Here is a 22,615-nt window from a genome sequence, read left to right as displayed (position 1 = left end):
GCTTATTTACGACTTCTAATAACAGAGCTTAGCTTTTGTTTTTACTATTACTTAGTATCTCATATGTATGTATGTATTACAATATTGTTGTATTTTATGTATGTATATGTATGTAACAAGATTTTTTTGGGTTATGGAAGATAACTTAAAAAAGTGTGTGTTCTTATTCGATGTACTGCTTTTTCTTTTGCATTTTGATAATTTTGCGAGTATGATTTTCAGCGAACTATTTCTATTTCATTTTATTTACTAGGCAATAACAGAGATTTTTTTTTTTTTTTTTATATAATAATGATCTTATTCAAATCTTATTCATTCGAAAAAATAACACTCGAAATGCCGTATATGCATACCCTCGTAGCCACGCAAACTTTACCCATCAAACATTTTATAGCGGTAGTTTTTGCAGTATAGAAATTTTTTATTAAGAAATAAGTTAATGACATTTTAGTAATCAAAATATTAAAAACAAAACACTTTCAAAAAAAAAAATCGGCCACACAGAAAAGCTAATTTGTGTTTACTCATTAAACGTAAGAAATTACTATAATTATAATTAGGTAATACAATTTAGTTTACCTACGCTTACTAAAAGCATAAAAAARAATTTKARAAAATCCCGAACGAACGAAAAAATCCGAAAAAAAAGTTAAGAATATAGTGGTAAGGTTTGCGTGGCCACGAGTGTATATGTATGTATGTCATGTTMAATTATATAATATAAGGTTGTGTCGCTACGAAGTCTGCTTCCTCTTACAGAGAAGTATTTTAAACTAAAATGTCAAAATCAGATTTTTATTTTTCTCATGAATTTGCTGTTTACATTTTGATGTATGATCTGTGTTATTTACAATCTATTGGTATTCAGTTATCCCCCAAAAAAAGCATTATTAAAATCTTTGAATTACATAAAAACAAATAAACAATAGAAAAGAAAACGCCCGATTATGTAATATCCATAATGATCCATCGACACAGCCTTATATAATAGCATCATGCTGTACATATACGGTTTTATTTGAAGCTTTTTCCGAAATTTTACCTTTAAAATCTTCAAAAATAAAATAAAATTTTAAACTACTACTTATAAGGCATTTTACACGCTTATAAAAAACTTATATTTTGGTAAAGAATTTTACTTTTTTYGTAGAAGATTAAAAAAAATGTCATTGTAGATTTCCAATACATATTTCAAAACACTTATTCAAGCGCACAAGTATACTGACATGCCAAGTGCACGCAGTGTTTAAGCAAAGCAAATGTAATTTTACATTATATTTCATAACAGCCTAAAGGTATGCAAATGATTTGCACAAAAAATTATCTCCATATAAATTTACACCAAATTTAAGTTAAATAAAATAACAAAAGGTTGTGAAATAAGCAAATATACCTTCTAGAAACTTCTTYTAAAGTTTTTTCACTGTTCTCTGCTTCGCTTTTGTTGCCCTCAATATTTATTGCAATAACATGTACACATGTATGTATGAAAGTTTATACACATATATTTTTAATACAATTCGCATAACATAACATTCATATACATATGTTAGTAGATATTTATGTGGTATTCGATAGAAGTTCAATTTCAATTTTCATAATAATTTCTTTCAGTTGCTTTTTAATGTTTAGCTGTTTTCGGTAGTAATTTGTTGTTGTTGTCTTTTTACATATTGTATTCAAATCTTTACYTTTTTACTATATTTTTCTAATTTTATTAGATTTAACTTTTACATGTAACTTTTTTAAATATATTTTTATGTAATATTTCATGGAAAACAAATATATGTATATGGTAGTTATGGTTGCCTGTTAGTTTTACTTTACATATTTATGTTTGCAAGTATGTGCATGTGCTTTGTAAAGTTGTGGAGCTATTCCCTTAGTATCTATTTTAGGCCTTTCAATTTGCAAGTGTATTTCTGGTTGCTTATAACAATTGTAGATTTTTTCAAACTTTTTTGTTGTTATAACCTTTTTTACGTTTATTTTATATGTATATTTACAATAATACAGCATGTATATAAACTCTGCGTATGTATAAATGCTTTTCAGCTGTAAAATTCTCTTTTTTAAACTGTGGTGAATGTTTCCTTATAAAATTGATTTCATAATTGTTTCAGATCAGCGTTTTAAATTCGTAGTATATTTAATAGAACAAAAAGTTTGCTTAGTTTAAATATTATCAACAACATCAAAACAAAAATATAATAATAATATAAACTGAAAAGTAATAAAAAAATAAATAAAAATAAGAAATAAATTTGAAAAATAAATACAAAAAATTAATATAAAAATGCAAATTTAATAAAAAATTAAAATAGAATAATTTAAAAAATGTGGGAAACAAATTAAAATGAATGAACTAGACAAAATGGAAAGCATGTAACACGAAAGCAATTTTTATAAAATATCACGCATAATACAAATAATGGTTCGAAACAGTTTTAACTCGGTTTAGTATTGGAAAAAAATAAAATTATGTACATACATACATATGTATGTATATACATGTACTTAAGAGAAATGCAAAAATAATTAAAATAAAAAAATACAGCACAAATGTTAAAATTATAATATTTTTGTTCAAAAAATATATATTTGACTTTTAACCAAAAAAAGATTTTGTTTTATAAAAAAAAATAACGAAGAATGCAAAAGTTTTCAATAAAATACTGAGTTTCTGCAAAGTTGCTAAAAGTTTACATTTGCTAGGTTTTCTTTTTTAGGTTATGGCGAAGAAGCGTTTGGTTTACAGGAAACAAAATACTTTACATAATTATTTCAAAGTTACATAGGCAGTTAAGTATATATTAATTAAATAAATATATATAGTACGTATACACAATACAAAATGTATGTATCTTAAATTCTCCAAAACAAAAAAATAACGTTTTCATTAAATATTTTAGGCTTAAAATAAAGTTTAGTAATACAAAGATATACATATTTTAGAAATGTAAGTTTTTGCCAAATTTGTGTTTTGTGTTTAATTTTTTTTGAAATTGTTTGATTTATGAAATTATTTTTATTTTTTATAAAATTATGTTTTGTAAACTGTGTTTGTAAATTATGCAAACAGGCGATTATATTTATAACTATAATTGCTTTTTAAACACATATACATATGTATTTTTTTTATTAAATTATTATTATTATTTTTAATTATTTATCGGAATTTCTAATTGTTTAATATGATATAATGCTCTAGATTATTTAATTATTCAAAAAAAAATTATCAATAAACTGAAACTCAAATAATGGTAGTTATAAAAAAATCAAAATTTTCATGTCTGTTTATTAATTTTTTTATTAATCAACTCAATTAAATTTATTAACATTGCCTGAAAAGGAGTCAAACCGAAACAGCAATGGATGGATGAAATTAGAAAACATAAATATTATATTTGTAACTAAATTGACCAAAATTTAATACGTCATTATAAGGAAATATAAATATAAATATATATAAGCAACATTTAATTTTTATTAATATATAAAAGTATTAAATATATAAAAAAAATAAAAAAAAAATCCAAGAAATATAAAAAAGCTAAAACAAATATTTATAACAAAAAATAAAAAATATATCAAAAAAATTAAAAAAAAAAAATTTTAATATAAAAAAAACTATAAAAATATCTAGAAAAACAAAGAAAAAAATATAATGAAATAAAAAGCAACAAAAATATATAATAAAAACATAACAAAATATATAAAATTAAAAAGAAATATACAATCGGCTCAATTGCTCGATCAAAATTATTGGAGCTTCACCCAGAGCTAGGCTACGATAAAAACTTCACCAGTCTCCATCGATCAGTTAATAAAAATTAATTTATATACCCAACAAAGGCGGTACTGATTTTGTAGCCTCTTAACTACAGTGAACAAATTTAGAGAGTGGAGAAATATAGAGAGAAGAGAAAACAATAAACAAAAAATTAATAAAAAAAACAACTGAGATGTAATAAAAATAATAATAAATAAAAATAATAATTAAAAAATTAACAATAATAAATAATAATACAATAAAGAGAAAATAAGGAGAGAATAATTTTATCATTATAATATTAAGAACTACATAATAATAAAGAAAATAAATTTAATAAGAAAGATTTGTTGAAATGGTTATTTACTAGATTTGCGACAAAAAGCATTTTATTGTGACTTCACAGTTAGTAATTATTAACTTTGTTTAAATAATAAAATTTATATGTGTAAAATTGTAAAATCAGAAAACAGAAATGTAGAAAATTGGTATATATGTGTATGGAAAATCCTTTTTTCGTTTTAAGTTTAACAATAGACTTTTACAAACGTTCAAACTTCTCGTTAGTTAATAATGCTGTTTCTTTATTCTTGTAATTTGCTTAATAATTAACATTTTTTTGTAATATTTTTTGTTGTTATTTTTGTCTCACTTATTTCTTAATAGCTCTCTATAACATAACTTATCGATTAGTTGCAGCATACAAACAAGCCTAAGGCTTTTTAAGTATTTTTTTTTTTTTTTTTTTGCTTTTGTAAACTTAGAAACTGAATTTTTAATGCCCCAACCGGGTTTATATTAATTAGTTTTTTAATTTTAATTTCTTGCATTGCCTTCGTATAAGAATATGTATAAATGGGAGGAATCAGTCAATTTGTTTTTGTTTTCTAGTTTCATTTATTTTAACAAAAAAAAGTTTTTTTTAGTAATATAATAAAGTTTTTATTTTCATATGGAAATATTTTTTATAATTTAATTAAGCCATTTTGTGTAATTTTAACACTTTGTCGCTTTTTGTTTGCAAAGAATGAAAAGTAGTAAAATTTCYAATTCTTCAACGCACTTAGTAAGCGCTGTAAGACTAGAACTGCAATAAAAGTAGCTTTAAAAAACTGTATGCATTCTGAAATACTGATGTCAGCGCGCGATAAAAAAAATAATCTAAATATATGGTGAGTCTAATTGCCGCAAAAAAATAATAATTAGGTAGTCGAGTCTACAGAACCACAAAGGACTCGGTGTTTTACACGGCTATGGTCGGCAGATCAGCAGCCCGCCGCAAAACCATCTGAGCAATGTTTCATGTTGCTACAACACTAACAACAATGTCAAAAAAACACAAATGAACAACTGTAATTTGACAAGAAGATGCCTAGCGACCTAAATGCATGCAATTTTAATAACATTTACTAGTCCAGCTGTTGAAAGGTCAGCCGATTTTCCAACATAAGCAAACCGAATTAATGCATATATATTAATGCATGTATATGTCATTTGTCAATGAGTTCTTAAGTGAAAAATTAAAACAGATGTAAATACATTATATATATATGATTAGCTACGCGAGCGACGGCTGGACGCTGTTTACACGCTGAGGTTAACGCAACTTAAATGTAAACACTGCAAACAGATACGCATTAAATCCAAAATCGCTTAGCTRTTTACCGAGAGAAGAAGAATATGTAATTAAAGACTATTGTTATAACAAAAATATATCACTTATCATTAGTATACCACGTACAATAATAATATTTAATTGCTTAGCGAAATTGTGAAATGCGAAAATGCGAAAATGTTAATTAGCACAATATACGCATCCATCATATCAAACTGAATGCTTACTGCAATGTATGCGCGCCTGTGGGTGTGAGTGTATGAGTGTGTTAGTATGTGTTTTTATTAAAATAACGCTGATAATAATAATACGGTAATACAAATAAGCATAATTGCTATAATAATTACAATTAAAATTAGCACAATCACAATGGGAAAAGATGCAGGCGTGAAGAATAAACGCTGATGTGTACTCGCCAACGATGACGCGGCCATTGCGCAACCTTTTCGTTCACAACCAGCACAACAACGCATTTCCGCAATTTGGTCGCTGCTTACTGGCACGCGACGCCTCCTACGCTTCACCTCAAAACGTTTCGCCGCTGCGCGTTTGTCATTCTCCCGCGCCATCGCAACCGCCAATTAAATTACCTGTTCACAGTTGCAGCGCCGACGGGCACAACTATGCTGTCTGGATTTGCGCATATGCGCCGCCAATGCCACCGCATCCATTAGCTGGTCCAGCTGCTGTAGCTGCATTTGCTGTTGGGCCGACTCGCTCAACGTTACTCACATTTTATGCATTGCTGCGGCTGTGGCGCCTGGATGTTGCGTCAAATTCTCACTGGACCAGGCGGACTGYTGCGACGCATTCGAGTTGGATTTAGCGCTAGACGGCGTAGATGTCTGCAAATCGAAGCGCGCATAGAAGAGCAGGTACGGCGTCACTGTGATTTTGCGCGCGGGAGACAATAATTCCTCGAATTCACGTTGTGTCATCGCTTTGATTTTATCATCGTCGCACATGTACCAGATGGGTTCGCCATTGCTGCTACCCGCCGCCGACAGACTGCCACAACTGGATGCATAACCGCTAAGAGTGCTGGCCTTGGTGCCGCCGCGTCCAGTGCTGCCATAACCGACTGGGTAGCTATTATAGCCACTGGTTGTGCTGCTGCCGGCGCTACCAGTGGCGCTACTGCTGCCATTGCCGCCGGCGCCGGTGTTGCTGCTACCACTGATGCTCATGGTGGAAGACGCGTGATTCGAGCCATTCTGCAGCGTTTCCTCACTCAACTCATTGTTGCTAGCGCTCAGCTGTTGTTGTTGTTGTTGCAATTGCTGCTGCTGTTGCACGCTACAAATGCGCGTCGCGCAACACGTTAAACTATGACATGTCGTGTTCATACTCAGCTTGCCAATACCATTCGTAATCGTTTTACTGGTGATGCCATTCAAATTTTTCATATTCTTACTCATATCACCGCTGCTCGACGCTTTACTTAGGCCTAACTTCATCCTCTTCATCATTCTAGATCCCGACGAGGCGAGCACCGAAGCGGCTTGTATGCCGGGACTGCTGCGTTCGTTAGGCGTCGAGCCGCCGCCTGATGCCGCCGAACCGCCCGCGCCAGCCAGCGGATAGAGACTATTGTTCGATAAGCCGTTCGCCTGCGCGCCCATTTGCTGTGAGCTTATATTGGTATTGACATTGCGTCGATCTTTCGGACAATTCACATATTCATTGGCCCAGTCGAGAGAGCAAGTGTAGGCGATGTAATGACCTACAGACATGGTGGCGCCCACATGCGTTATCACACTGTACAATTTGTAGATGTGCAGCTTGTTGGCATCGCTGAGTTTGCAGCATTTCGCGCAAAAGCATTGCAATGTGAAGGATGTGGGTATGTAACTGTTTATCTTCTCCATGCCGCCGGAGAAGCGGCTCAATTGTATGACCAGTAGACGCGGCAGCACTTCATACGAAATGGAGCGTATTGCTTCGGTATAGCCGGTGCACTGTTCGCAACGATATTTATTCTCGCCACGGAAAAACTCACGGGTCACACAAGAATTCTGTATAAAGATGAAAAATTAGAAATATTTCGAAATAAAAAACAAACAAACATCGCAGGTAAACACACCTGTATAAACGAGCTGGGTTTGTCTGCGTAGTCGGTTAAATCGTAGCCGGAAATGGGCACCGGTACCGCGATATCAATCATACTCTCCTTCTGCTCCGTCACAGTTTCACAGCTCAAGCACTTCGTAGTAGAGATGGTAACACCCTCGAAGTCTTCGCTAAAGAAGTCCAAACCCAATTCGCGTATCTTCTCAGCCAAACGCTCTTTATCTTTCAAAGCGCTCACCGGCGATGAGAGTTCACTGCTGGATTCAGTGCCCGTGGTGTAGATCGCAACACCTTTCACTACAGCGCTAGGACTGCTCGCCGATGTAGTGTTCGCTGCGGCCAGCGCGTTTGTGTTGGTTGACGCCGCGCCGCTAAGATCCACTGAATTTAAGTAGAAGAGACTGTTTGCAGTTGCCTGCAAGCCCGCGCCGCCTTGCCCGTCCTTGAGTGGAGATTGCAGACGTGTGTTCTTGGWGTTTTTCGATTCGTCTTTTCGCTTGGACTTGCGCGAGAAGAACGACCCTTTCGTTATGTTGCTTGCGCTTAGACTAGATAGCGTTGAATTTGTAGCTTTGGTAGCAGCAGACCCACCAGCACCAAGCGCATTACTGCTATTGGCGTTACCAGTGATGCCACTTTGTGTGTCGCGTTCGCTAGCATAGCCATCCAACTCGTCGGGATTTCGTATGTAACTATAAATTATAAGTTTTTTTTYATCATCTTAAAGTCAATTTTTGCTTAGTAATAATTATGCCACACACTCACCCATTCATTATTAGATCTGGATATTCTCCGATCGCTTTGATCAGCAACTGACAAGTTTCCCGTATACTATTCAGCAGACACATCAAAAACTCATGCGCGTCCTGTTGCTGGTTGCCCTCAAAGATCGCATTCACATCCTGCACAGCATGTAGCAGAGTGTCGGCGTGAAAAGGTTCCGTCGATTCGGCCACCTCATTGCGGTGCAAGCACTGATAGAGCTCATGCAAGCGCTCAGTGAGCATTTGGTGACTGCTCTTTTGTCCGATGCCGCCGCCACAGACGCTCATACTCATGAGCGCGTTCTGTTCGAGAGCTGCCAAGTCTTTGCTGCTGAAACTACGCGTATTTTCCAATTGCACCGCGCTAATACCGCGTCCCAATGACGAAGACTTGGCTGCGCGCTGACGCGCAATGCACTGCTGTATGCTTGACAAGTCCACTATGAGATGGTGAAGATTGTGTAGAAATTGCGGTGCGAAACGTAATGTATACACCACCGAATTTAGATAGCAAGTATTACCGATGTTGCAAAGTGTTGCCATGGAAGGCGCGTGATTCAGTGTGTTGCCATTGCCTAATTGAGTTGTGGCAACTACAGCGCTACCGCTATTGTTTGCGCTGCCGGCGAGCCCACTGTTGGAAGCTGATGTCACTGGCATATAGTATTGTTGTGTGATGTCCTGTGTATTATCGGTATCCGAATGTACGGCGCTGGATGACGCGGAAGAGGTGCGCGTCGAACTAAGATAACCGTTGGTGACAACACCCGCGGCGGCCCGCGTGTCCGTGTCTGAAGTCTGGTAGCGGCGCTCGTAAAGCGACATTATGCCGCGTGAGCGTTTCCTAACGCTGCCGCTACTTACCGGTGTTACGCAAGATGCTCTTGCTGTTGGAGCTGGTGTTGCTGATGCGTCACCAGTTACGGCCGTTGGCGTTGTTCTGCCAGTTAAATCTGCAGATACTGTCAAGGGGGATGTTGCGGCCGGTGGGTTTGCGCTGGCTGGACTATCAGCTGCCGGCGCTATAACAATGTTGGATGTGGCGATAATCTCAGGAGCTGGCGGGACGCCAATGCAATGGAGCGCAGCAAAATCGAAACCGGTCGGCGATAAGTGTAAGACCGGTGGCGGTGTGAGTTTGTGTGTGTTGCTGTTGCGCTTGCGTGCTGCTGCAACACTGCTGTCGCGTTTACGCTTGCTACCACTTTTTTTCACCTCTATTTCAAGCGGTTCGATTTTGTTCAGTAAGGCCTCATCTAAATGGAACCAAGCTGCAACAGAAGGTGGATTTTTTACAATATTTTTAATTTTATACTGCCATGCTGCCACATAATTTAATATTAAACATCGTTATTTTTTTTTTTTTGTATGTTCTCACCTGCGTGTCTTTTTACCCGCAGGTCGCCACTGCTTCTTTCGAAAGCGCTTTGTTTCTTCCTCTCCTGAATGCGCTCCTTTAATTTCTTGCGATTACGTAAGCTCGCTARGCGCTCAACACTTTCCTTGCTCTTAACGTAAACTTTGTGGGCAGAGGATGGAGCAGTAGCTGCTGCTACTGCTGCCGCTGCTTTAGCTTTAGCTCTATTTTTGCGTTTGGTAAAATTGGTGACGCTTCTGCGTCTGCGTAGTTGACGTCTACCACCGGCGCCAGCTGGTGGGCGTGCCTGAGGTACACCGACAGCGTTGCCTGCTACAACAGCGCTTGTGCCACCTGCTGCTGTGATACCCGATTTACCGCTTGCGTTAACACTTTGTAATTCCGCTTCCGGGCAAGTTTCGATAACAATTGGATATAGTGTGGGAAAATATGGTGGGGAATACCGTTTTCTAKACGCGTATTTTCGGGTATTGGTGAGGGTTTTTTTAGCAGCTTCGTCACTTTTTTCGGCTGTAGGTTTCTCACTATCTGGACCAGGGTTGGTCTTACGAATAATACGTTTCTTGGATCTCTGTCTGCCTCGTCGTTTTTTACGTTGCCGTCTGCTCTTAACTTCCTCTTGTCTTTGTTTTTGTTCTGATTCTATTTGTTCGTTTGACTGTTCTTGTGTTTGTTGTTGTTGTGTTATAGTGTTTTCTGTTGGTGTATTGTTTTGCTGTATATCGGTCTCAGGGCTTATAAGAATTATTGTTTCTGTTACGATTTTAGCTGTTTGTATTGGAAGACACACCTCGTCGTTAATTAATTTTTTTGCAGCATTTCTGGGCATTTTTTGAACACCTGTAAGCAAAGCGGTACAATTCATTTATTCATCAAAACAAAACATTATTGTGAATTAATTATTTTTATTTGATACTATGAAGCTTAATTTATATAATTTTTTTATTTTTTATTTTAATATTCCACAAACCACATTTTGTACCCCATTTTCGGAGCAGTTCATTGCCCACGAAATAACAAAATCAAAATAGTCTATGCTTTGGAGAAACCGTTAATTTGCTGTTTAGGGCCGTTATATTGTTAGCAGAAGCGTGAAAAGTATAAAACYGAGAAACGCGTGTGCCACTATCGCCTGCCTAACCAAACTTTACTGGATGTATTCAAATGTTCCCATTCAACGCCAACTTTACTACTGTTATTTCCAAGTGGGAGAACATGTGAGCAGATTTTTGACACTAGCAGCGCTTATCAGTTGAATTTCGCTTTGATTATTTTTATTTTTGTCGAAGAAAACGTCGTTAAATAAATAAACACTTAACACCTTTTTGCGATATGCGCCACTCACATACATGTACATGTACATATGTATGTACGCAAAGTGCCTACAAAATGTATTAAGTAATCATTGATTATTTAATGAAAGTATGTTGGGGACAATGAAAATTTGGCGTACAGTGTTGTAATAAAAATATATAATATAATGAAAGAGTGCGAAAGGCGTGTCTAAAAGGCTTCCAAGTTTCAAGTTATAAGAGATAACTTTAATATAATATCTTGAATCGACCAAGAACCCCTTTAACACAGTATAACACATTGCTGACTGCATTAATCAATGTCCTCTTATCAACGTTAGAGCACTTTCTCTAGCACATACTTAACTGTGTGGCAATTCGAGATACAAATTAATATAAAAAATGCAAATAGTGTGTATTGATAAATGTGAGTTGTAATTTTGCATGTTAATTTGTTTCTTATTGTTTTATGTAGCAACAAAAGGCAACTAGTCCTTTAGTAAATATTATGTTAATAAAATCATAAAACTTTCAATTCATGTATTAGCTTATCTCTTGAAAGTGAAAATATAGTCTAACTGTATGGACAAATTCAATGTAAATTTCCCATCGTTGCATTTATGTAGGTGTTAAGTTGTGACACATACATACATATAGCTATCAATAATATAATTAATTTCGTAAGGTGTTATCGCACACCTACCGGGTGTACCTATGTACATATGTGTGTCAACAGTTGCACTGGTAGCTCGTGATAAAGGAGACCCTGGAAAGACTGTTATCAKTCTTATTTTTCTGAGTAATTTACATTTTTTAACTATTTTGCATTTTTATTAATTGTATGATTCAGCCTAGTCAAACACATACATACGCGCTATAAATAACATTATTGGCTGGAGTGATAAATGCGGGGTGAGGAGGGWAACATAGCGAGCAAGGCAATGAATCATTAACTGATGATTATAAACAATAATAAGGAATGCCAAAATATCTACATACATACTTACACACAAGCGCCRCATTGAACAATTTGACATAATTATTTTTGAATTTAAGTTTCATATACATAGGTAAAATATTTTATTAGAATTCAACTGTTAAGTGGATAGAAGATATACAYACATATTTSTACATGTCCTTAATTATGCAGCACCCATATGGTCGCCTGGATGCAGTGGCACGCAGATGAGGAAACTACCTGACCTGTCAGAATACAGCACTCCGGACTACGACGGGATGCCTCTTGATGTCTCCCATCGAACATCTACACAGTGAGACGCTTATGCTCCCAGTTAAGGAGCATAACGAACTCCTCTCCAAGCAGTTCCTGTTGGGATGTTTTCGAAGAAATCATCCTTGCAGTCATCTGCTTGGAGCGGAACCGCCTCCTAGGAGCATCAAGTGGTCATTCCTTGACCACGTCGACGACATCGAACAATACGCCGACAGGACCTCGGACGCAACAGACTTCCGACAGGCACTGACCACCATTCACAGTGGAGCCATCAACACCTTCACCGACTCCCTCCCCGTGAATGGCGTACTTGGAGTCAAATCACCACCCATAGCAGACGAAGAGCTCTAGTTGCCGCGAGAAACGCGAGTGACCCTTGCGCAACTTCGTTCTGGATATTGTAGCAGGCTAAACTCCTACTTATCCAGAATAGACCCTGACATACCTAACGAATGTCCTGCATACAACGAGTCTCCGCATGACACTGACCACCTCTTTGCATGCCCAACCAACCCCAACCAACCCCACCCATCTAACACCCCTTTCCCTTTGGTCCGACCCCGTCGAAACAGCACGTTTCCTGGGCCTCCCGTTAGATGACATCGACGACAACACTGATAACCCTCACCATCCCAACGGGGACAACAACAACAACAMCATATTTCTACATGTGCATACGTCTAAATTTCATTTTTAGTGAGCTTTATATAACTATTTATAAACATACATACATATGTACATATGATAATTAACAAATTTTAGTGAAATGTTGAGATTATCTAACATAGCAGATAAAAAAACTTTCGCAGATGATGAGCATAATGGATAAAGCAATAAAATAGATATAGTATAAAACTGAAAATTTCAGTAAGTCCTGAAGCAGATATGGGAGAAAGAAAATTTTTCATTGAGAAAGATATTAAATATTTAACACTTCATCTCCTTGACAAGGTTGTTAAAAAATAAATTTATAAAATAAACACCGACAAATCAGCATTTGTTTAATCTCGTTAAACAAAAGCACATTGCTGGGGAGGATGCTTTTCGTACCAGAATTCAAAGTGATGAAGTTTTATAGCGATTATAAAAGTTGGTTCGTCGATTATTGAGATATCCGATCGAATTTTAATACATATGTGTATTTTATTGCTCTATTATTCTATTCATCATTTGTCGGAATCAGTCAGCGGATCGGAGAAGAATATCACATATCTGCTATATAACCGATAATTCAGATTTTTTAAATTGCATCTCAAAAATCGCTAGCTCGAAATCGATCTTAAACCCAAGTCTCTGTCTYATGTTGTCAAGCAATGTTGTTCAGACTGATCCGTAGAACATTTCAATCATACGAAAACTTCTGCAATAGTAGTCGTAATTAATTTTGGAGATTGCTGCCTTATATAATAATATCTCGTCAAATAAAACAATTTACCATACAAAGACATGATTTTGGTTGTATGGCAGCTATAGTAGCTGTCTCTTATACACATCTAGATGTGTATAAGAGACAGCTTCTGCAATAGTAGTCGTAATTAATTTTGGAGATTGCTGCCTTATATAATAATATCTCGTCAAATAAAACAATTTACCATACAAAGACATGATTTTGGTTGTATGGCAGCTATAGTAGTGTCAGTGTATAATAAAMAATTTATTAAAAACATATGAATAGAATTGATAGTTATTGATATAAGTATTTACAAACTCAACATGTAAACATATTTAAAGGCATAGGTGTGTAAAGTATTGTTGATAGTATGGCACGATGACCGCCACCGAACATCGAGTGACCGCCGGCGAAGCAAGGCCAAAGGCAAGGCACTGAATACTCATCAACTTTAAACTACTAACTAGTACGACAAGTTAAATATGTTTATACATTTGCCACAATTTCACTACTATGAACGTTTTGTATATTTTAATATTGCATGCGCAGGCTTGATATGAACCTAAAAATGGGGTGCAAATGGCTAATGTGTAAAAGGTGAGGGTGCACTTAATAGGCACAAGTGTCTTGGAGGTAGCAAGTGCAGTAGTAGAGGTAGCGGTAGCTACTGTGATACCATACACAAACATGCACTTAAACCGGGTATGCTGAAGAACACATAAGCTGTTTATAAACATATTTTGTAGGAAGACAAAAACAATTTTACTATTGATTTGTTGCTGGATCGAAGGTCACATGTCAGAAAAAACCACGAACATATATATCAATACAACAGCAGAACAAGTATAACAGGCAGTTGATATTTATATTTCAAAAGGTAGCAAATATTAAAATAAAATAGCCTTTACATGATGTCGGCTGCAGTAAAAAATAGACTRTATATTTATTATACGTAAGCTTTTGAAACAGTTAGGTAATGCAGTAGCTACTTTCGCTGTCCCTATATACATACATACGTAGGTATATCGCTAGCAACAGCAACGCCGCTATCACTGCTATAAGCAAATGCTCGAGTTCTGCAGGCTTTATAAATTAGCTTTAGTGTTGTTATTTCATATTTTTAGATTTTGCAAATTTGCTTTTTACGTTACTTATATTAATATGCTATCTAGTAAGCGTCCTATTGCAATCGTTACAATATTTTTGTATATCGTCTTTCACTTGCATACAATTCGCACTAAACTTTTTATTTGGTATGCATTTAAACAGTTTCTTAAAAATTGTACATTCTTCGATTACTTACATAGCCTTTTGGAAATGCATTTGCTACTGTTACTGTAGTCGTCAGATGTCCAGTTACAGCTGGCGGCTCTACTTTCGTTATTAGCGCATTRGGTCGGTAATTGACCGTAGATTTGGAGCAGGTTTAACGACTATGTGTCTGTTAAACGAATCAAATAAACTTTCACGTTATTGCTGCATCTCCTTATGACGATGTTGCTCCTCTGATAGGAGTGCGACTGTAATTTTTCAATCGTTATTAAAATTTGCATACAATTACTACTTTCATAGTTTTTTATTTGTACCAAATCGATTTTTTCGCTACGGCTTCGGGTTCGATTATTTGTCCACGCACACACATTTACTACGTTTAATGTTTTTCACATAGGCGTGTAAATTGCACTATTCATATGTTCGGGATAATTTTGGACCATCACCAATCATGTGATGATTTTACCAGTTCCACCCGCAGATTGCATATTTGTACATGTGTAAAATTGGCTAATAATTGAAATTTCTTGTTGACAATTTTTTGACTCCCACTTTGTTTTGTGCAATTTATGAAGAACTAACTGCAATAACGATTTTCCGTTTATCCAATCTAGAGTTTTCAATACTCGTAACAATATTCGCCTACTCGCTTTCTCTGCTTTTTTCTTGATTTTCCCGTATGTCGTTTTATCGAACACCTTTTCCGTTTCTTCACGCCGCACACAAATATATGCAATGGTCACTACTCCAGACGTCGCGAATAATCTTTACAGTTTATTAGCTATCAAATTTTTTGCCTTTTTAGCGAATATCAAGGCTGCGTCTTGCTATTATTTCTTTTYACCTATACTTAAACGATTCTTTAACATAAATCTATAATAAAAACACTGAGATTTTATGGTTGAAAGCTGTAAATATGAGAAATTTGTAGGGCCGGCCGAGCAAATTTAGGAAATTTTCCGAGATCGGCGTTAAGTTAGCTGCCCTGGAATGTGACAATTCAGCTTGGAGTGAAAAATCTGAGCTGGAAAAGCTTTGAAAGGTGCAGTGTTACCAGATAAGAAATTACAACAAATGAAATGTAAGGTGATTCATATTCTTCCAATTGGAAATTTCAAAAGATTTCGTCATGATTTCATTAATAACATAAACTTTTCCCATAATAACTCTCTTTGCTTGTTAATCGCAAACTTATTTGACATTAACAGTCGTTGACTATCACTTTTGATGTATTTATATTCTATATGAACACGACTTGGGTCATAAAAAGTAATTTAAAAATACATATATACATAGACCTAGTATTACTTAAAATTCGATTGGGTTAAAATATATTTAAGCACATTATTTAAGTGCGTGATCTCCTTAACATAGGAACTGTTACTATTTTATTTAAATCTATAATCCCTAACTAAATTTTAGATTCTACGAAGATTAATAAAAAATTTTTTTTTTTAATTCAAGTGGCAGCCCCCAAATTCTGTCCAATTCCTTCGACAGATGTCAACGGTGGGCCGGCTACTGTCACTCTTCCTTCTCTCCGGCAAGTAGAAATCATGGCGACAGGCGTAAGTAAAATTTCGCAAATTTTATTTGTAAATATCTAAAACATCGATCGRTTTAAGAAGCATATAAGCTTCTGCAAAACTTTATAATTCCGTTATAAATAAACTTCATTTGAAATTTTTTTTGTTTATAGACGCTTTATACCTACCCAGAAAATTTCCGTGCGTACAAGGCACTCATCGCTGCCCAATACTCTGGAGCACAGGTGAAAGTAGCCGAAAACTTCGTTTTCGGTGAGACCAACAAATCTGCCGAATTTCTGAAGAAGTTCCCTAGTGGCAAGGTAACGCTCATTATCGCAAAAAAAAGTTTTATAAATAAACTGTATAGACCAACTTGCTTAGAAAGTTGCGTTTGCACACGTCATCAATATCGGATTGTTACTCATACGCACTTCTTTTATATTCAAATATTCCAGGTGCCTGCTTTCGAAACCGCTGAAGGCAAGTACTTGTCCGAGTCGAATGCCATAGCTTTCTATGTAGCTAATGAACAGTTGCGCGGTGGTAAATGCCCATTGGCTCAGGCTGAAGTCTTGCAGTGGTTATCTTATGCTGACAATGAGATTGTTCCAGCATCCTGTTCATGGGTATTCCCATTGTTGGGCATTATGCCACAACAGAAGAACAGTACCGCCAAACAGGACGCCACCGCCATTCTGAATGTGTTGAACAACAAGCTGTTAAATAGCACGTTCTTGGTCGGCGAACGTATCACACTAGCTGACATTGTCGTCTTTAGCAGCCTGTTGCACTTGTACCAGTATGTGTTGGAACCAAAAGTACGCGCTGAATTCGGTAATGTAAACCGTTGGTTCGTAACTATCCTCAATCAACCACAAGTAAAGGCTGTCGTTAAGAACTACACTTTGTGTGAGACAGCGCTTGTATTCGATCCGAAAAAATATGCTGAATTCATTGGTAAAACTGGCGGTGCTAGCGATAAGAAACAACAAGCTAAGGCGAAGGAAGAGAAAAAACCGAAAGAAGAGAAGAAAAAGGAGGAGAAACCCAAGGAAGAATTAGATGCTGCTGAGAAAGCACTTTTGGCTGAACCCAAGTCCAAGGATCCCTTCGATGCAATGCCCAAAGGAACTTTCAACTTTGATGACTTCAAACGTTCTTACTCCAACGAGGATGAGTCTGTATCCATTCCTTATTTCTGGCAAAAATTCGATCCGGAAAATTATTCCATCTGGTTCGGAGAATATAAATACAACGAGGAGTTGAGCAAGGTATTCATGTCATGCAATCTCATCACTGGTATGTTCCAACGGTTGGATAAGATGCGTAAGCAAGCGTTTGCCTCAGTGTGTCTMTTTGGCGAGGACAACAACAGCAGCATCTCCGGAGTTTGGGTGTGGCGCGGCCAAGATCTGGCTTTCACTCTTTCACCCGACTGGCAAATTGACTACGACTGCTACTCGTGGAAGAAACTCGACGCCAGCTCCGAAGAAACCAAAAAGTTGGTGCAACAGTACTTCTCATGGACTGGTACAGATAAGGATGGTCGCAAATTCAACCAGGGCAAAATCTTTAAATAAGTCGATGAACACATCCTACGTCATTGAGATTTGAGCATCAATAAGTAGTTATCGTCTCACCAAATGTGTCCTAATTTGAAGTTAACCGATTAAACCCTATCAGCCATCCTGAAAATAAACTTATAAGCTCACGAAAATCAATGCCTTTTTGTAATAAACATTCGTAGGTTTGTTTCTTTTTATAAGTGCAGCAAACTCAAACAGCCAGCTGAGAAAATATTATTTATATTAAACAAAAACTGTTCTTTTTAATAAAAATTTGAAAAAAAAAATCAAACTTGCTTCATTTACCAAGTTTCTATAAAAAATTACTGATGAATTGATATTATGTTTATGATCGTTTTTGTAATTTGTTTACAATTTATTGTATAAGTAGCACATATCAATATTATAGAATAACTTTAGCTCACTTAACATGCTTCCAAAGCAAATATTAAACTATTTTTTTATTTCAGGGAAGTCATCTGAAATATAACGGATCGGTAGAATTTTACTGCTAAAAAAAAAAGCATTTAATGAGAGAAATCAAAATAATAAACCAACTGTTAATATCAAATTCAATAAAGTATTATTGTAATGCTTTATATCTCCGAATATTTTGTCATTGTATCGCTTGGCACAATGAAACCAAAAAYAGTGGATTGCCGCTGTCGTCGATAACAGCGAACGTAACTCTCGCTTACTTCTTCCTTTGTAAAACAACGGGTCCAACGTTATCTCCAGTTTGTTTGTTATGTTCACCATGACTGCCATCACAATAAGGCCACTGCACAATTCATTTTTAAAATTGTTAGCCATCAATCATTATGAATTAAAATTTAATGATTAACTTACGTTCTTAGTTTTCCAGCACCGACAAAAAGCTGCTTTTTCGGCAATATTTTCAATGTCAATCATGTCCACCACCTTTGCTTCCGATTTGCGTATAGATTCATTACAGCGACCCGAACCGCTGCAGCCCTTTCGCGCCGCTGGRCAAAATGCTAAATATGAAACGTAGCCAAGGCCAGCWACAACGGCAGTGGGTGGAACGAGCGCCAACCAATCCTTAACTATTWGCACACAAAATAATAAAAGTTAGTGTTAGTATATTGTATAGCCTATTTCTATTTCTTACATGTTTATGTCATAAAAATTAGTACTAATTTGACCTCTGTTTGTGCCAATTAACATACATATGCATATTAATATAAATAAGAAGTTACTTCAAATGTTTAAAAACATTCAATTCGAAGGTAGCGGTTCCGTTGGCACAATGTGCAAAACCGTATTTTACTTAAAAAACATTGATTAATTGGTTTTTAAAAATGGATATTATTTCTGCATTTGTCATTCAAATAATGTTTTGTTATTTACATATCATTTGTTTTTTGATTGCCTACACCAGTGTATTTGATTCTAAAGACTATTGCATAATCAGAAAATGTAAATATAAATCTGTAGCATTTAATGCCACTKAAGTGCAAAGACAGGCGAATATTTGAAAACCAGGGAGTGGAGTGGTAGCTGACAGAAATYTCCACATATGAAAAATGTGCAACAAATGTTAATATTAGTTTCAAATAATATTTGACCTAGTTTCGTTTTATGGTACAAGAAAAATATAAGTATGGACAATCTTTTCTCATTCACCCATCTAGATTTGTTCAATATACAAATGCAAATTTGCATTACTTACATGATAGTTTGAACCAACCAGTGAATGAATCGGGAATTGGCAAGTTGGACAAGTAGTCTGGAATTGTTGTTTTCACTAAACTGGAAACTCCCTGCATTTTTATTATTGAATTACTAAATAACTTTTTAAATTTACACTGTTTCTAATAACTTTCAGTGCTTCGTGTTTCTACACGCTTAACGCAGTGACAGTACGCTATAAAATCAAAGGCAACACCAAAAGTCAACCCACCGATTTGTATGCTGATTTTGACATTTGACATTTTACCACATTTACGTGTTTTGTTCAAGTTTTTGCGATTGCCTCCTTTAATTAGAATCGCATTTCACACCACAGAAATATACATATATACACAGATATGCATTGATTATATACACAAATAAATATATGTAAGTAAGTAAGTTTAATTTTATAATATAACCAAGAGAATCAAGTTGTCGGAAAAAATGTTGATTAATTTGGTTTACTAAAACCTAGTAAATAACTTTTTAAGTTTAAACTATTTTCAATAACTTTCAGTGCTTCTCTGACAGTACGTAAAATCCAAGGCAACTAACGTAAAAAGAGAATGGAGGAATTATCAGCTGATCCCATGTAAGCAATGGATAGGTGATATGTATCAAAGGTGAAATGTTAAGGGGAGTGTGGGGTTGAGTTTCTATTGGCATCTAATTGCAGAAACAATCAAAAACGCAGAATCGTGGGTCATGTCAGCTGATTCGACCTATCTTATGGGTGCGCAATGTAAGTGCCCAGTGAAAAACGCTACTCCCTTMMCTCTTTAAMGTCGGATGACGTGAGAATCTACAGCATTTTGGTTTTTGCCTAAGATGGTCGCTTTTTAACGGGAAAATGGTTGCAATGTGTCAAATATGCACTGATCGTGGTAAAAAATTAAAATATAATTTGTAAAAATTATTATTTAATATATTTTTATTTACGAATGATAATAAACATTCCCCATTAAATTTGAAGTTTCTGTCTTTTCTTTAAAAAAGTCGAAATTGATCACCCTTTATATGAGCAATTGGATATTTCAATTCTGTATGATTAAGCTAACAACAACTCCCTGTTTATTGTGAAAAGTAAACATCAGGGATATTGGATCCAAGACAGAAAATTATAAATTAAAAATTTCAGTTGTTTTGAATTAACTAATACTATATTATCAACTAAATAATGTCAGTTTTAATTATTTTATCGCTTAYCATAATCTGATAAAATTATATTGCAGATAATTATCACTCATATATGTACGTATATATGTACAATATCTTCATAAATGTACAATATTGTACTTTGCAAACGATCTTTGGAATACATGTACAAAATCAACAAATGAGATTGAACAATTTGAGTCATAATTCTCAAGTGTAAAAGCATTTAAAACTAGGCGAAGGAGAGTTTCAAAGAGAAAGATCTCTTTTGTTTTCTGTCCATAGTAGCTGATAAAGCAAAATATTTTTGATAATCGAAACAATTAAACTTACCAAAATCTAATCTACCTCAAATGTATTGCGCCCATCTAAAACATGAAGTAAAAAAGAGTGATTTCTGCGTTGCCTGCAATTGAGCTAGAATTAGTTTGTACATTAGCCGTAGTGCGAAAAATTTATATACGGATCTATACTCAACAAGAAACAATAGTTTCACACTAGAACCATTTATATACGAAATGAATTTTATATTGCGATTCATTGTTTTCCTCCTTGATCCTTCGGGTTTAGGGCGGCGTTTATTTATACGTCCGGCACTCAAGGTAGGATACAATGTATACGATGGTATTAAGAGCAGAGCTGATGAAAAAGTTGGCACAATGAAAGAATTAGTTCTACGTTTGGGATTAATTGCATTTGCGGTGGTATTAATAATTTGGATAGCAGTATTCATGTATGTTGCCTTCTATTATACGTATATGCCGGCAATATCACATACAAGACCAGTTCACATGCAATTCAAGTAAGTAAGCATAATATTCAATCACAAAGCTTAAGTTATTTAAATATTTACCAGGTCTTGCTTGGATTCTACGACTCCGTGTACATTCCCATACGCACATGTATCACTTACAAAAAAACAACAACTGTTAATGGTTGGCCAATCTTATCGTGTAGTGGTGCAGATTGAAATGCCAGAATCACCTCAGAATTTAGAACTAGGTATGTTTATGGTTTGTGGTGAAATGCGCGACACCAATGCTCTACTACGTGGTCAATCCTGTCGCTCAGCTATGATGCGCTACCGCTCCCCACTTATACGTACAATTAGCACATGGRCACTCAGTCCATTGTTTGTGCTCGGATTAAAAGAAGAATTCCAACGTGTGCCTGTAGAAGTATTTGCAAATTATTTAGAAGAGCGACAACATCCAATTACTGACGTCTACGTAGAAATTCAATCACAAAAAATACAATTTTACACAGTTTCATTACATATTGTCGCTGATTTCACTGGGCTGAGATATATAATGTACAATTGGCCAATACTGTCAGCTGTAATTGGTAAGATGTATATTTCTGAATTAAATTTGGTCTGCCCACATAAGTTACCATTTAAATTCCTTTACAGCAATAAGTACCAATTTGTTCTTCATTTTGATGATATTCCTACTCAGTTGGTATCACTGGTCTGACACAACTTGGCTGCACAATTTGCGTAAAAAATACGGGAGCATAACTGAAACTATACAAGGCAAAGCTAGTAAAGCTATTGAGTCAAAGAGCGGCTTTAGGGATGATGAGGATTTGAGCTTTCTGGATGACAAATCCAATGCCTCGGAAATAGATGAGATTGGCGGTAGCAGTGACAGTCGGAGTAGTAGCAAGGAAGAATTGCTAGGCAGTAAAYCACAAAGAAATGAGGAACAGCAAGTGCACCAGCGTAGAATGCAAGAAGCATTTTAAACCCCTGCTACCATTAAAGCTTATTGCATTAATTATGCAGAATACAATATAAAAATTGGACTGATGCTGAATTTTGCTTTACTATTGTTTTAAATAGTTGTAAAATAGAAGTGTTCACATACATATATATATATATAT

The 22,615-nt window shown here is 35.4% G+C and overlaps 4 protein-coding genes across 6 annotated transcripts; 2 read left to right on the top strand and 2 right to left on the bottom strand.

Annotated features, from left to right (window-relative positions):
- Window positions 1-5,523: 5,523 nt before the first annotated feature.
- On the bottom strand, window positions 5,524-15,768 carry LOC108977856. 2 transcript variants are annotated; one of them, XM_018947808.1, is made up of 6 exons: window positions 15,102-15,768; window positions 14,819-15,035; window positions 9,600-10,439; window positions 8,223-9,492; window positions 7,471-8,149; window positions 6,116-7,402 (listed from the first exon to the last, which is right to left on the bottom strand). In XM_018947808.1, exons 3-6 carry the CDS (start codon window positions 10,426-10,428, stop codon window positions 6,116-6,118), a joined length of 4,065 nt encoding a protein of 1,354 aa, XP_018803353.1. In that variant the 5' UTR covers window positions 10,429-10,439; window positions 14,819-15,035; window positions 15,102-15,768. The 2 variants fall into 2 exon arrangements, with proteins under 2 accessions (XP_018803352.1, XP_018803353.1); XM_018947807.1 differs by having other exon boundaries at window positions 5,524-7,402; window positions 14,819-15,768.
- A 273-nt stretch (window positions 15,769-16,041) lies between these two features.
- LOC108977857 (elongation factor 1-gamma) lies at window positions 16,042-18,033 on the top strand. The gene is made up of 4 exons (XM_018947811.1): window positions 16,042-16,056; window positions 16,252-16,355; window positions 16,487-16,636; window positions 16,772-18,033. Coding segments are annotated over exons 1-4 (1,380 nt in total). The 5' UTR covers window positions 16,042-16,055; the 3' UTR covers window positions 17,897-18,033.
- Window positions 18,034-18,221: 188 nt separating this feature from the next.
- Window positions 18,222-19,919, bottom strand: LOC108977858 (CDGSH iron-sulfur domain-containing protein 2 homolog; the record flags this gene model as incomplete). Its single annotated transcript, XM_018947812.1, is given in 3 exon segments — window positions 18,222-18,662; window positions 18,731-18,948; window positions 19,575-19,919. Coding segments are annotated over 3 exon segments (402 nt in total). The 3' UTR covers window positions 18,222-18,575.
- Window positions 19,920-20,658: 739 nt separating this feature from the next.
- Window positions 20,659-22,587, top strand: LOC108977816 (seipin). Of its 2 annotated transcripts, XM_018947736.1 has the most exons (4): window positions 20,659-20,827; window positions 21,302-21,533; window positions 21,588-22,075; window positions 22,143-22,587. In XM_018947736.1, the coding sequence occupies exons 2-4, from the start codon at window positions 21,391-21,393 to the stop codon at window positions 22,475-22,477; spliced, it is 966 nt and encodes a 321-aa protein (XP_018803281.1). In that variant the 5' UTR covers window positions 20,659-20,827; window positions 21,302-21,390; the 3' UTR covers window positions 22,478-22,587. The 2 variants fall into 2 exon arrangements, with proteins under 2 accessions (XP_018803281.1, XP_018803280.1); XM_018947735.1 differs by lacking the exon at window positions 20,659-20,827 and having other exon boundaries at window positions 20,834-21,533.
- Window positions 22,588-22,615: the final 28 nt, after the last annotated feature.

The sequence above is a fragment of the Bactrocera latifrons genome, unplaced genomic scaffold (genome assembly GCF_001853355.1).
Source record: "Bactrocera latifrons isolate USDA-ARS-PBARC rearing strain unplaced genomic scaffold, ASM185335v1 scaffold_96, whole genome shotgun sequence".
Lineage (NCBI taxonomy): Eukaryota > Metazoa > Arthropoda > Insecta > Diptera > Tephritidae > Bactrocera > Bactrocera latifrons.
Note: the sequence above shows the minus strand (reverse complement) of the source record. Positions and strands in the feature narration are given on the sequence as shown.